The 15,361-nt window shown below is 37.4% G+C and overlaps 1 protein-coding gene across 2 annotated transcripts; it reads left to right on the plus strand.

The window, feature by feature from the left end:
- The first annotated feature begins 206 nt into the window (after nt 1-206).
- On the plus strand, nt 207-15,075 carry LOC104612861 (pre-mRNA splicing factor SR-like 1). 2 transcript variants are annotated; one of them, XM_010280473.2, is made up of 6 exons: nt 207-632; nt 968-1,117; nt 1,212-1,357; nt 1,684-1,764; nt 10,245-10,316; nt 13,800-15,075. In XM_010280473.2, exons 3-6 carry the CDS (start codon nt 1,232-1,234, stop codon nt 14,730-14,732), a joined length of 1,212 nt encoding a protein of 403 aa, XP_010278775.1. In that variant the 5' UTR covers nt 207-632; nt 968-1,117; nt 1,212-1,231; the 3' UTR covers nt 14,733-15,075. The 2 variants fall into 2 exon arrangements, with proteins under 2 accessions (XP_010278775.1, XP_010278774.1); XM_010280472.2 differs by having other exon boundaries at nt 968-1,357.
- Nucleotides 15,076-15,361: the final 286 nt, after the last annotated feature.

Here is a 15,361-nt window from a genome sequence, read left to right on the forward strand (position 1 = left end):
AATATATTGCACATGTATAGTATATAATATATTATGTTTTATCCCATTTTTTGATCAAATGAATTTTCAAATATAAAAACCGAAAAGCTTAAAAAATGAACCGAAATATCAAAAAACCAAAAAACCGAAACCGATTTCGATTCGAGATTTCGGGTTTTACCGAATAATAACATATAATACTCACCGCCATTGTATCACGGATAATCGTTGAGGCCCGGTGCGGCACTCGAGTTATGCAGCACAATGACTGTCGTTTGAATTCGGGTTAACCGGAGGTTTGGCTGTTGAGAGTGCTGTGGAACCAATGATGAGGTTCCACGCAACTAATAAATTCACAGATCTCGTTAAAGCGTTCAGCTAAACCTTGCTCTGGCGTGTGGTGTTTTCATTGGTTCGCTGTTCGCTCGCTACACAGCCATTGCGTTCAGCTGATTCGTTCTCTCCTTGGTGTGACATCTCCCGTTGTCGACTCGCGTCCTTTGTAGTTTGTACTCACCAGAATCTGAATGTTGATAGAACCGCATTGAGCGTTCTAGGGCTTGTAAATTTTAATTGTTGTGTTCCTCCCTTCTTCCCATTGCCGCGAACCCTCAACAAGAATTCGATTCGTATCCAGATTATTTTATTCAAGGGTAAGCAGAATTTTCTGTTTCGTACTTGCAGAGCTTTTCGATCTTAAGAAAAAAACTACCTTTTTAAGTTTGCTGGTTTTCTCAAGAAAAAAACACCTGCATTTCTTCTATCTCTTTCTCTCTACCAGTTACAAGATTTCTTTGTTTCGAGGTTTTCCAATAGTGGTATTGTGATTTTAGGGTTTCGAATTAATCTCTTTTGCAGCTTCTTTGTTCTTAGCTTTCTGGTTTCGATTAATTTGCTTTTTAGAATATGCTTTTTTATTTGCTTTATTGTTTCCGTTTATTGGTATTTTTGGTATTCTGATTCTTCAGCAATTGGCTTCATTTCGTAGAAAACTAGGAATTGTAGGTGATACTTGGGTCTGTTATTACTCGATAGTATTTGAAGTTGGCTTTCGAAGACGACCTGGCTTAGCTGATCTACCTGCGAGGTTATGGAGATTCAGACTTCGGGGAAGCCGATTGATTCTTTGCTAGAGAAGGTTTTGTGTATGAACATTCTCTCTTCAGATTATTTCAAAGAGCTTTACAGATTGAAGACTTACCATGAAGTTATTGACGAAATCTACAATCAAGTTGATCACGTGGAGCCATGGATGACTGGGAACTGTAGAGGCCCGTCTACAGCATTTTGTCTTCTCTACAAGTTTTTCACGATGAAGCTCACTGTCAAACAAATGCATGGGCTGTTGAGGCACCCTGATTCTCCTTATATTAGAGCTGTAAGCACCTCCTGGGCATTGGTAGACTATGTTTCTTTGTGCATTATTCATATTTATTTATCATTATACCTGATCTAGTTTGAAATCCAAACAAATTTTCAATTCCTGGGTAAGTCTAACAGTGTCTCCACAACCGCCAATGCCTGCATGCATATTGATAAAATAATCTTAGTGTGAATATTTGAAAACTCTGCCATTGTAATAAGTTCCTTGGATATTACTAGGTTCCATTTAGGGTTGTTTATTTGTCATGTTGGACGCTTTTTTGGTTATTTCTACCTTTTGGCTCTGACATGCAGGGAATGATGCTGGATGTTGTTTTGCAGATTGGATTTCTCTACTTAAGATATGCAGCTGATCCAAAGACTTTATGGGGATGGTTTGAGCCTTACCTCAAAGATGAAGAGGTATCTACTAGATAATTTAATTCCCTTTTTCATTGCTAACAAATATCTTATATCCAGAAGGTTTTTCTTTGTGCTGGACTAGTAGAGTTATAGATATTTACTCGATTAGGTTATTGTCTGTTGGCTACTCCTAAACCTTAGTGCATATCCATGCTATCTAATCTAACAGGAGCTATCAGTTATTTTCTAAAGCTCTATAGCTTGCCACACCATGATTCTCGTATGTTCAATATCTGAACTGGGAATTGACCATTGATTTTTCCAGTGTAAATATGTGGTGGTTCCATGTTTCTCCTTTAGCACAAATAATTCTTTCATGTTACCTGTAAAAAATTATTGTTGTGTTTTACTGAACTTTTTTTATACAAAAAAATCAATTTATTAAAGAAGAAAAAAGAAGTACTACAACCCCAAGTCAAACACTGAATCTAATGTAATGATTTGAGATCTTAGTCCCACGGACCAAAGAACTCAATGTCCTTGGAAACCTTTAATTGGTTTCTTCTAGAATTTATTTCACTAGATTCACTTAGATAGCAACCTAGGGTTAAAAGTATTTATGCTAGACAATTTTGTCTATGGAAACAATTCCCACGGTAATCTCCATAGTTATGAAGGCACCAAGTCAAGGCTGGCCAATAGTGGAATACCTTGTCTCTACAGGCAATGATTTTTTACATAAAAAATTGGAGTGGTTTTAGTTGGTTCTCTATTCTCTTGCAAATTAGCATGTTTCCCTAATCGGTGTAGCAACTAGAAAACATTAAAAGTGGTCTAACATAAAAGAATCAAACACTAGAGGTAGAATTAAGATAATGCTATCTATTCTATGAAAAAATAGGGAATGGATTTCTGTTCTGTTAACGTTGGATGAGATATAGTGTGTATTTAATATAGAATGGAAGGAAACAAGTATATGAAGGGGTGGTGCCTTAGTTACTTTGAATGTGACAAGGCTATAGATGAGAAAATGTATAGCTGCATTAATTGAAGAGGAAGGGGGAAATGAAAGAGCAGAGCCCTTATTCTGGTCACAGAGGATCAAAGAAAAGGAAAAAAAATAAAAGGAAAAGATCATTTTGTTTGTCTTTAATTTGAAATTTGGTGTTTTATGGTAACCTTTTACTGTATTTATATAATATGATATGGTAGAGATTCTTGAAGCCAATGTCCTGTATTTCTCAAAGTATTTGTTCAAAATTCTCTCAAAGGATTAATGTGTTGTTTCCCTACAATATATGTATATTGCTCACTCCTCCAAAATTAAAGCCTTTATTTGAAAGGTTAAATGTTAAAATATTGGCATGCGAATGTGCTTTAGAGGAGAGACACAATTTGGAAAAACTCCACTTACATTTGTTTCATCTGCCTGAGAAACATAGTATGTAAAAACATCAACTTTGCCATTACAATTTGGTACTATTTCTTGGAATCCTTTGATGTGATTTGGGTTGTTCTCTTCCAGCACTTGGACATCTATTACCTTCGTTCCAATCCCCCTGAGTTCAACTCTATAAAATTTGAACATCAAGAAGCGTTACCTCAGCTGTCTGAGACTGATAAATGGTGGGTGCAAAACTTTTGGGGTCTCAATTTAGGAGACTGAGATGCTCTGTATTTATTAAGATCTCAAATTGGCATGGTTGTTGGGGTTTGACATACTACAGAGAGGAACATCGTGATTGTGTTTTTGGCTGGATCGACTTGTATGGAAAAGTTGTTAGAGATTCATTTATTTTATTTTTATTAGGGGACTAAATTGTAGCCAAGATGGACCAGTGACTTGATACTTCTTGATGAAGCACTATATTCTTTTTTTTTTTTTTTTGATAATTGAAAATTGATTTCATTAATCAAGCAAAATAAAACTTTACAAGCATCCCTTGGAGAGGCATGAGATGGAGCACTTTGTTCTTCCATTACATATTCCACAACACAGCTTCCCATCTGCATCTTTATATGAACTTCTCCTTTATTGTATTCATTCTGATGGTTAAAAAAATGCAGGTGTTATAGGCCATCCCTGTTTTGGGCTACCTATGAAGGGATGGGAGATCCATCATATAGATGAACGAACCCCGTAGGAAGGTTGGGCAAAATTTCAAAAATTTATTTACTCCCATCCGGGAATCCTATTCCCAACTTAGAAAACTACATTTTCAAGGTTCGTTCTTGTAATCAAACCAGACCAAATCTGAAACCAAATTAAGGGATACTTGATACGGAATCCACGCAAGAATGCTCCTTCCAACGTAGGTGTTCACGCCCAAAGAGTGCACCAAATCCTCCCTCCACTGAAGATGACACAACTTAGGATGAGGCAGGATCAGCAGGTAGTTCTTCACCAAGAACTTATGATTCTTCAACAAGAATCGAATGGGATAGTGAACACAACTTCTAAATTATTTCTTCTATCAAGATCAAATCTTTATCAAATTCAAGAACTGGAGATCAAGTAGGGTAGGGCGGCAAGAGCAGGAAGAAAAGGAGCTAAAGGCAAGATCATTCTAACTGAGTTGTCTTCTCTCTGTATTGAGTGAGTGTGTTTTCAAGGTTCGCCCTGCTTTCTTATTTATAGCCTTAAATAGACAATTTCCTAATATCATTAGGAGTTTCCTGATCCAAATCTTTATTTGGATTTGGACTCTTTAAGTGACAAGGATAATTCTTTATCTTATCTGTAGATAAAGATCAACCTTCCTAATCAAATTAGGAGTTCCTTGATCCAAATCTTTATTTGGATCTGGACTCATTAAGTGGATAAGGATAATCCCTTATCTTATCTGCTGATCCAAATCCCAGATCCGCCCCTATTTAATTAATCTAATTAACCTAGTTCGAAATGGGCTTTTAGGCCCATTAAGCTTTTAGGCTCACTTCCTCTTTGATGCTGGCTAGCTTGGCTCTCTTTGTATGGCATGAGACCGTATCATTGATCTACACATCAACTACATGGGTTCAGCCTAGCCTCTGTTACAAGGCCTGGCCGAATTCATTGCTGAATACAGTGAACCCCTGAGTCCATCACTATGGGCTCTTAATGGGCCCAACATTTACACTAAATGGTCCTTGGGTCCAACCATCTTATGAAGGCCCAAGGACTGTGGGCAGATGCAAGATTAGTCCATTAGGTATAACCCTCAATGGTCTTACACTTAACCTCTCAACCCATAATGATCAAACACTGCCCGACAAAAGAAGACTTCTCCCTCGGCTGCAAGGTATAGTACTACACTCTCTACTCACATGGATCCTGAGAATTAAAACCTTTTGCAAACATTTTGAAATCATAATATATATATGTATATCTTTATACAAATATATTTTGCAAAAACAAATTTCAACGGTTGAAATCAACTGCCGGCAGTTTAGGTTTCCATCAGAGAGAGTGCATCCCCAATCATTCATTTTGTCCCACAAAGGGGCTGATCCTGTCACTATGATCATCCACTCAGATGAATTTTTGGATTGTCCCAACATACTCAGGTTTTGACCCCCTCTAAGGATCTCATTGATTGACATATCAAAGACGGTCCAATCCGACACCTAGTGCAGTATCATAATCGAATCTAGGGGTCAGGTGTAACATTCCAGTTTTGCCCATCTATCTCCAAGGTCCAGGGCAATACTGGAATTTTGGTTCGATTCAGGGTTTCAAGAAAACCCACACTGCATGTACCTCAGGTCTCACCCCGACAACTAAGACAAGCCACCCCAACCAACTTGGTGGTATATCAGTGTTAGTCTTGGCAGGATAAATCTTCCCAATCTATCCAACGGTTATGATGATTCTAAACTAACACGAGTTTCATATGTGTCCAGTTTAAGGGTATTACATAGAAAAACACCATAATAACATGAATAAAATATGTACTTTATTCATTTACAATAAATGTCATAATGTACATCATGCGGATTGGAGCTAAGGGCATACACTGTCTAACAACCTAGAATAGGGAGACTTGTATAGCATAATATTATGAGTGGTAGAAAGAGTCTGCCGCATGGAACTCACAATTTAAGAGGAATTTGATTGATTGGGAGATTAGGCTCATAGTTGAGTCACTATATTCTTGTTTTTTTTTTTTTTGATAATTGAAAATTTATTTCATTAATCAAGCAAAATAAAACTTTACAAGCATCCCTTGGAGAGGCATGAGATGGAGCACTTTATTCTTCCATTACATATTCCACAACACAGCTTCCCATCTGCATCTTTATATGAACTTCTCCTTTATTGTATTCATTCTGATGGTTAAAAAAATGCAGGTATTATAGGCCATCCCTGTTTTGGGCTACCTAGAATAGGGAGGCTTGTATAGCAGAATATTATGAGTGGTAGAAAGAGTCTGCTGCATGGAACTCACAATTTAAGAGGAATTTGATTGATTGGGAGATTAGGCTCATAGTTGAGTTACTATAGAGAATTCAGAATGTGAAGCCTTGTCCAAAGGAGAAGATAGAAGATTATGGGACTAGCTTTAAAATTTGGAATTCTTTTGTGCCATTTAAGGTCGGTTTGGAAGCAGCACTAGACAAGTGCCTCATGGAAGATAGTTTTAGCAGGAGGAGGACTATGGTGCTAAACAACAATGAATGTGTGTTATGCTCCTCACTTCTGGAAATGGCCAATCACTTATTTTGCACTGTCATTGGTCTCAACTATCAAAAGCTGTGGGAAAAGTTTTAAAGAATATTTTCCATGTTCAGTTGAAAACTTAAAATGTTCTTCCATGGCAAGGCAGGTGGAAGGGATTGTGTTCATGGTTGTCAATACACAAGTTATTCAGAGGAGCTTCATATTATACCTTTTTTTGAGGTTGAGTTTATTTGCGACATTCACTCCCTCCTGATTTTGAACTTTTTGTATATTCCCATTGTATGGTCCCTTGGTGTACATGGGTGCTGAAGTAAATTTTGTAGTTTAACTTTAACACAATAAGGCCATCACCCAATGTTGGTCCCAGCTATCTGTGGTCTTGGTGGGGGTGGGGTAGACTGAAATACTGGATGCAGCCCTGACTCTTGGCTTTGGCAACTCTTGAACATGCGCTTTCATGCTTGCCCAGCCTGAGATTTTACCATTACACCAAGTAATTACCTTTTAATTTTCTTTTGATGGATGACTGTAAACTTTATTAATGATATAAAGTATGATTATATACTAATATACATTGATTTAGATGATCCCCAACTTAATCTGTAGCTTTAAGTTGTTCCCGAATGCATTTGTTCCCTGTTAACCCCTTTTCTAGCTAGCCCATCTGCTGTGCCATTTACTGACCTTTGTATCCATAAGAATCTTGCATTCATATCCCTTGAGAGCTTCCTTATCTCCCTCATTTCTTGGAGCCCAGATCTGCTGCAAGTGAAAAACATGTGAACACACTCAGAGCATGACATCCAATTGCACTTCGCACATCGGGAATGCCTCCTGTACTTGAGTTTTAAATTCATGGGGAGATGTTCCTGATGTGCTGCTGGATGTCGTGCTCTCAGTGTGTTTCCATGTTTTTTGCTTGCAGCAATACCTGCTTCTATTTCTTGTCTGAACCACCAAGAACCTGATTTGTCCTGCTTCAGCCACCTATTGCAGTCCTGGGGTCACCTTCTTTAGCAGATTTGTGATGTTGAGTGATCTGCTAAGCTTTAGACTTTGTAGCAACACCATGAATTCTGCTTTAACAGAGTTTCCTTGGCCTATAGGACCAGAATAGATAGCGAAAAAAGTACTCTTGTTATTTCTTATGACTCCTCCCACTCCTGATGGACTTGGATTGCCAAGGCTGCATCTGTCAATGTTTTGAGTTTTACCCAATTTAAGGGCGGAGGTTTCTGCCTGCAAATTATTGACTGAACTGAGGATGATGAGTCAGTAATCTGTCTCCAACCTCAACTATGTCGTCCACTGAAAAGTCCTTAAATAATGTGATGACCTCATTGATAAAAAAAATATGATGTCCTCATTGATAAAAAAATGTGATGACCTTAAGCCAATTTGCCACCCTAATCAGAATATTTCTTGCAGGTTTTCTCTTCTTTACTATGCTCCTTGAAGATTCTTGAGTTTCTTTCCTCCCAAATTATCCAAAGTATTGTCACCCTAACATAGTTGTCAAGGTGATGCCTAGGCGACAAGGCGCCCTTTGAGGCTCGCCTCGCCCAATCGCCCAACAGTTTTCTACTTTCTACTATAAAATACTTTTTTATTCATTATTTTTTGAGATTATAATTATAAGATGGGCATTATTAAACTAAAATAATCATTTTGTGTGTTTATATACTAATTTCTTTTTATTATTTTCTTATTTATTAGGGTTGAATCAACACAAACATTGCTAAATGCTGTATTGAACCCTCAAAGACTTAAAAACCTGAACCAATAAGTAAGGAAGAACTAAAAATTTTATCTAATCAGCACATTTTCCTCTTCCATATATTCTTCTTCTTCTACTATTACTATTACCAATACTTTTTATTTTCTTCTTTTCCTATAACAAAAATAAGGGTTCAGCCCCTATATTTTTTGAATTTTATTTTCTTTCTTCCTTTTCTTCTCATGAATATGTTGATTTTCTATACTTTAATATGAAATTTATACTTTTCTTATGAAAACCATGAATAATTATTAAAGAAATATGGTTATGGTACCTAGGGAACTACCCTAGGATCTATTTTTTAACATAAAAAAATCCGTCGCCTAGGCAACCAGGCGACTAGGTGCCCCCACTCGCCTAGCCTCGCCTTGGCATCTTGAAAACTATGCACCCTAATGCACCTCGACATCATCTTGCCTCTCTTCCTCCTTGGTCTAAGGAAGCTTTGTTCAAAGATACTCCATAGATTCATTAGAGTCGACCGCCTACAACCAAAAAGATCAAAAAGTACTCTCCCAAAGCTAGAAGCATAAGAGTAGGAGATTAACAAGTGAAATGCAGCTCTATCACTTGCCATACATAGACTCATAGAGAACATACACTAGGGGATAAGCACCAATCAGGTCTTCTTTGCAGGACATCAAATGTCTATATCTTTTGATGGTAAATTTCCCAACAAAAAGCCAGAATCTTTTGAGGGATAGGAGCCACCCAAATGTCTCTAACCTGAAATTCCCTCGGGAAACAGACAGTATTAGAGCCTCAAAAAATTGATGCGCAAGAGAAATTACCAGAATTACAAGGAATCCAATTCGGTTATCAGATGAGAAAGAGTCCAGCTGAATTCATTCCAAAAAGTTAATAATGTCCACCACCGCAATTGATTCTCAAATCCCTTCAACCCCTTCTAAGACCCAAGTCCCACCATGACCTGAAGGGCTATTGAAAAACATCAAGAAACTGTTTTATTTTTGTTCAGAGACAGGTTGTAGATTCTAGGGAGTTTCTCTTTTAGTGTGGAGCCCCCCCACCAAAAATCCTCCCAAAATCTAGTTCTATTCCCATTGGACACAGTATACCATCAAGGCCTGGAATAAATGAGACAGAAAAGAGATAGATTTCCATGGGGAGGCAAGGGAACCTCTAGAGGCTTCCTTGGCATTAACACAATACTTATTCATACTGTTAGAGTTCATTTGATCACACATCAATTTTGGTTTAGACAACCACTTAATCATCAAATGCTTTGTTGAACTCTTTAACTCTTCTAATGCCTAATCTACCAAGCTTCTTTGATCTACACACTTACATTTCGCCAAGTGAAACCTCTTAACTTTTCTCTTGTTAGTATCAGGCTATCAGTGCAGAGACTCTATAGTAGGATTGTTAGAGATCAAAGTCAACCATTGGCTAAAGACTTTGGAGGTGCTTTCTTGTTTACTCCATGGATGATTTCCTTAGGTGATAGCAAGTGATTGCATTGACTTGCACAATAAGAGATGGGCCTAGCATTCCATCGTCTCCTCCTCTGCAACAGGGTTTAAAGTTAAATTTTGACGGGTGTAGCTTGGATGACTCTGTGCTATTATGAGTTCTTTAGTCCGATAGGCATTGGTAACTCTACAAGGTATTAATTATATGCTGTACTTTGATGGCTAAGATTGACCAAAAATGCAGTTTATAGAAATCTGATTATTGAAGAGGATTTAGAGGTAATTGTAGAGTGGTTATAGGGGGAACCTGGTAGTTGAGGCATCAAGTTCAAGAAGCAAGACCACTAATAAACACTTTGGGAGGTTCTATTCTGTTGCATGAATTCCAAGGTCTGCCAACATGTTTGCAAACTTCTGGGTTGAGTCTGTTGTATATATAGTGACTATACTGCCTCTATGTGTGTCGATGGATGCCTGTGTGTGTGTATTTGATAAATATGCTTTTGTATATATATTTTTTTCATCAATAAAATTACACAAGTTGTGAAACCTCTTAATATTCCACCCTCCTTCACTTGATCCACAATCTTTGGTAGACTCTTCAAAATTGTGAATTGGAGGAAGTATTTTTTGGCAATTCATTAATATTGGTATGATGCTTGTTCTTCAGGAGTTCTCTCCAGGCTCAAATGGTCGAGTAACTACAATGGGTGTCTATATACGAGATTTACTTCTTGGACAGGTCAGTTTTCCATAATTTCCAGCACTTGAAGAAATGACTGTCCACTGTGTTTTCCTTTTGTTACATGTTGTCTTCTAGATTTCATACTAGAAAGGTTTATTTGATGTTATTCACCTCTTGTTGACTGTTGATTGTGGTTGTGTACGTTAGTTACTTGACTCCGTGGTTCTTTTGTTATTGTAGGCTGAGAAAGCCATTCTCCCAAGGTGGTGGCTGAGAGTACATCTCTTTGTAAATTGTAAATTAATGTTCTTCATGAAACAAAGTATGATAAATGGGAACATTATGAAGTTGTTTTACCTTCAACTTGATACCCCTTGACAAAGGTTATTTCATTCAGTAATGGTTTTTCAGTAATATTTTTCTGAACCTTGCATCATTCCTAGTTTGCTTATTTTGGAGTAAGGCTGTAAATTTTTTATCAGTTACTTGTTACTAGTGCTTTTTCTAATAGAGTTGAGGTTAGTCTGTTGTGTATCCAGAGAAAAAGTGTAATGCTGTCCAAGCATTACCTTAAGTGGACAAAATAAAAGAAATAATACATATTTGATAAGGGTCAATTTTTCAGAGGAATAGTTCATGCTGTCCTTAGCTTAGGGTCTCCACTTCTTAGGAATTCAAGGGAGTTCCTATTGGTGATGTAAGAAGGGATTAGTAATCAAGGCGATGCCTAGGTGGGTGATTTGGTGGGGAGCACCTTTGTATCATGCATTTTTTGCATACTTGTTTGGTGCCTTCTTAGGTAAGCAAAAGGACAAGCCAGGCACTTTATCATATGCTGTATGCTATGTTGTATTTTGTTTATGCTCTTTAATAAATGAAATAGGAAAATATATTATTATATTGTTAATTATTTATTTGCTTGGATTCTTGTTTTATAAAAAAATCATTGTTTTAAATATACCATTCTACATTTCTACTTTGTTGAATGGAGTTTGATTATATTGTATGTAGAGTATTAGAATTTATGATTAAAAGTGCTATTACCTTTGAAATTAATGATTTAATGTGCACGCCTGTTTCAAATTGAAAGAGCTAGAAGAGCTAGGGGCAGATCAAACAGGACATGGGATAAAGTAATGAGAAATGACTTAAGGGCCCATATTTAACAGTGGATATGGCACCAAATAGAATGGAATGGGGGAACATGATTTGTGTAACTGACCCCGTATAGTTGGGATAAGGCTTAGATGATGATGATGTAATGTGCATTTATATGCAAAACTCATTTTTGTTTTCTTTCTTTCAATATTTTCAATACAAAATAATAAGAAAATGAAGACACCAACATGTCAACATGGGTGTTCCCAATTAATTATAGGTCTTATTGTTCAAAGAGTCACTGCCTAACCAGTGTCTTGGTAGTACCTAGTTGCCTGCTTATGCATTGGCACCTTGTCGCCTAGTATTGACTTGTTACTATAGTAATGTTATCATAATAAGATGTTGGCATTGTGATTAACCTCGGCGAGTTCCTAGTTGTCTAATGGGTGCCTTGTTGCTATAAGTCAAGGTGTTTAGGTGAGGTGCCTAGGTGATGCCTTGACAACTACAGTAGATCTGCATCCTTCCAAGTAATAATTTTATATCTCATTTGCTTAATATCTTGTTTGTATTCTTTCAGAAAAAAGGATGGAAAATAGAGCAATAACATCTCAAAGAAGATGGTTTATTAATCAATTAAAAAGAGTTTATCTCAATAGTGTTGCCTATGAGAGGTGTTTTTTGCCCTGCAGATTTTCTCCTAGGGCCCAAAATGAAACTTTGGGATGAAAAAAATACTGGGTATATTGCAGGCGTGTGCTGTATATTTTTCTACTAAGATATGCATCTGGAAGCTAGAGCTTATTATGTAGCTACTACTTGATACCTCAATAATTAGGGGATGCCTTAATTTGCAAGGGAGTAATTTGCACCGTCTCCCTCATTTGGACAAACCTTTAATTTTCCAGACCTCAGAGAACTCCAAAATGAATCTCAGTCAATAGCAGCTAAGTTTGGTAAGTTTTAGGAAGTAGTCGTAGTTAAGCATTGTTTGTACATGCATCTTTATTGACAGTGCAAATTCTATGTAAGTTAAAAAATGGTCTTTCTAGTTTTATGGCAACTCTAGGTCTTAAATGAGTTAAAAGAAATGAAATGAACTCTGAGTTTAAAACAAGGGTCTTTACAAATTAACATGTTTGTTACACTTTCCATAAGTTTTCCATTAGTTAATATGTTCATTACATCTTCAATACATTTGGCACTTCTTCGCTTGGATATTAAAATAATTGTTATCCACTAATGATCAATGAAACTGTAGTTTGTGATCTTGTCAATTAAGTGATTTTATTGAATGGTTATATGTTTCTTCAGGCTGCATTCTATTCACGAGGTTTCCAATTGAAAAGAGGAAATAGCTTGCACGTTTGTGCCCTCTTGTGCATGTACCTACTTGTCTTCCACCTTTTATTATTTTCTTTATTAAACGTGTTCTGTAGATATCACAGACAATCCTGCTTTTATCTAGAAGCAGAGTAGCATGTTACATTTCATTTATTCATTAATAAGTTATGAAATTGCAATTTTGTTTCTGAAATTTAACCATCTCTGTTTACATGCATGTTGGCCTTGGGCTGTGTTTTTTAACTGAGTCCAGATATTTAAATCGGTTAGGATCACATATGATTTATATATAATAATAATGCAGAAAAGGTTTCCTAAAGGGTCATCATTCTCTGGAAGTCTGGATGACAAATGCTATTCTGCCACATGAAATCATTTGACTAAACCAGACCATCCATCAGATAGCTGGCCAGGTTGTCAGTATACCAGTTGTTATTCCCCAACAAGCACGTTTGTATCCTACAAAATTTTGGTACTTTTTTCGGATGATAATAGCTAATGAAATTTTCAAATCTTGTTTGAAATAGAAGTGGAAGGATTTATTTTTGGCTATGTAGCACAGGCGTTTGGGCTGACACTTGCCTTATTAAGAGGTAGTAGAGTCAGCAAACAAAGGAGGTTTTATTTTCTCAGCTACCTGATTGCAAAGGTGTTGCTGCCTTGAAGAAACTGAGTTGCAACTGCCTTGTTCTGAGTTTGTGTGAGACAGAAACCAGGATGCCCTAATTTGCAAGTTTTCTAGATCATGAAAAATTGGAGTATGTAAGACCAACTTAAAAGTTGGTTTGGTTTCTCATGATATGCCTCGGACTTGTTTGTTGCAACTTTTTTTTATTATTCAAGTGTCAAACCTTTGCAACGAAGTAGCTACTGGTAAATTTTCCATTTCATTCAAATGCACTTTTTCTTTATCCTGAAACATGGCAAAATCTATAGTTTGTTGTCAAATTTAGTTTTTTTTTTAGATGAGTAGTGTGGTTACTGGTTAGGTAAGTTAAACATTTAAAATGGTTGGATACTTGGACCATGTATATACTCTTGTGTTTTGTGTGACTAGAAAAAGAAACCAATGACTAATTGTACATGTTCCTGCAGTACTACTTTGATACACTCTTCCCTCGCACCCCTGTTCCTATTATGCGGCAGATTATTGCCAACCTTGAGAAGATGAAGCTTCCTACCAAGCACTCTGGTGTGACTGGGGAATCTAACCGTCATGGATCTGATGATATTGCTCGTCGGCCACCTTCTGTAAAAGCTTCTCTTTCCGTCTCATTTGGTCAGCGTGCTCCTCATCGTGCATCCACAAGGGACTCATCGCCTGTTCGGCGTACCCTGCCACTTTCTCATGATAGAAACAGCAGTGATGACATGCAAAGATCTCCCAGCAACCGTCGCAGCCGTAGCCATGATTTGTCTGATCAAGATCGTGTTGGCAGAGAAAGAGACAGGGACAGGGATAGGGATATGGACAGGGACAGGGACAGGGATAAGGAAAGGTATAGGGATAGAGATGGGGACAGAGAAAGAGAGAGAGATAGGGACAGAGAAAGAAAAAGGGGCTGGGATGGAGACAGAGATAAAGAAAAGGACAGGAACTGGGACAGAGACAGAGACAGAGATAAAGAAAGGGACAGGGACAGGGACAGGATCAGGAGATATGACTATGATCGGAATGGGAGTCATGAGATTCGAGATTATCACAAGTTCAAGTATGCAGACAGAGAGAGAGAAGGCAGCAGACGAGATCATGAGAGAAGCAACCATGACAGTAGTAGGCACAGAGAATCTAATTCTCACAGGAGTAGGAGTAGAAGTAGAAGCAGGAGCCGGAGTCATGTTGATCACCATTCAAGTCCATTTAGAGACCCAGGCAAGGAGAAGATATCTATATCCAGCAATCTGGCCAAGTTGAGGGATCTATATGGAGAAACAAATGATCAAAGAGCGTATAATGGACCTGAAAGAGGCCTCAAGGATAGCAGTAGTGAGGAAGTAATTAGACTTGGTGGTTCAACCTGGAAATAATTATTAGATGTTTGCAGGAAAGGAGGGGTTGGAGTGTTGTTCAAATCTTTATGGAAGCAGTATATGCTATTTTTTTTTTCAAACAAGGACTGTTGGAGACTAAAACTCTTATCTCTTGGATAGCGAAGTTGATCATACTGTTGAGCTACGACACTACGACAATGGATTTTACATCTGCAACCAAATGACTTCCAATCTGTATTTGTATTATTGTTTATATATGGTATTTCACTTAATTTAAATGAAACATGATCTTGAATGAGGCGGTGTATATCTCTACATTTAACTGGATAGTTTAGTTTGATTTACTCCATTAATGGCAAATGTTTGCAACTTTGCATGATGTGTTATGCGTGCAGGTGCTGACTGCTGAGGCCAGGAAAACAACTTTAATTGGATGCATGCTTGTCATTTCTGAATTACAATTTGACATTCCTATTCTTCAACAGTTAAGTGTACGTTGACTAAATAGCAAGCTGACCACGCCCTGGTTTACATGCATGGTGTGAGGTGTCTGAGACCTCCCCCTCTGATATCACTTCTTGATTTTTTTTTTCCGAGCTCTGATATCACTTCTTGATTATCACTCTTGATATCACAGGAGATATAGACACGGTACTTTTCTTGAG

This window comes from Nelumbo nucifera, chromosome 3 (genome assembly GCF_055504915.1).
Source record: "Nelumbo nucifera cultivar China Antique chromosome 3, China Antique-T2T, whole genome shotgun sequence".
Lineage (NCBI taxonomy): Eukaryota > Viridiplantae > Streptophyta > Magnoliopsida > Proteales > Nelumbonaceae > Nelumbo > Nelumbo nucifera.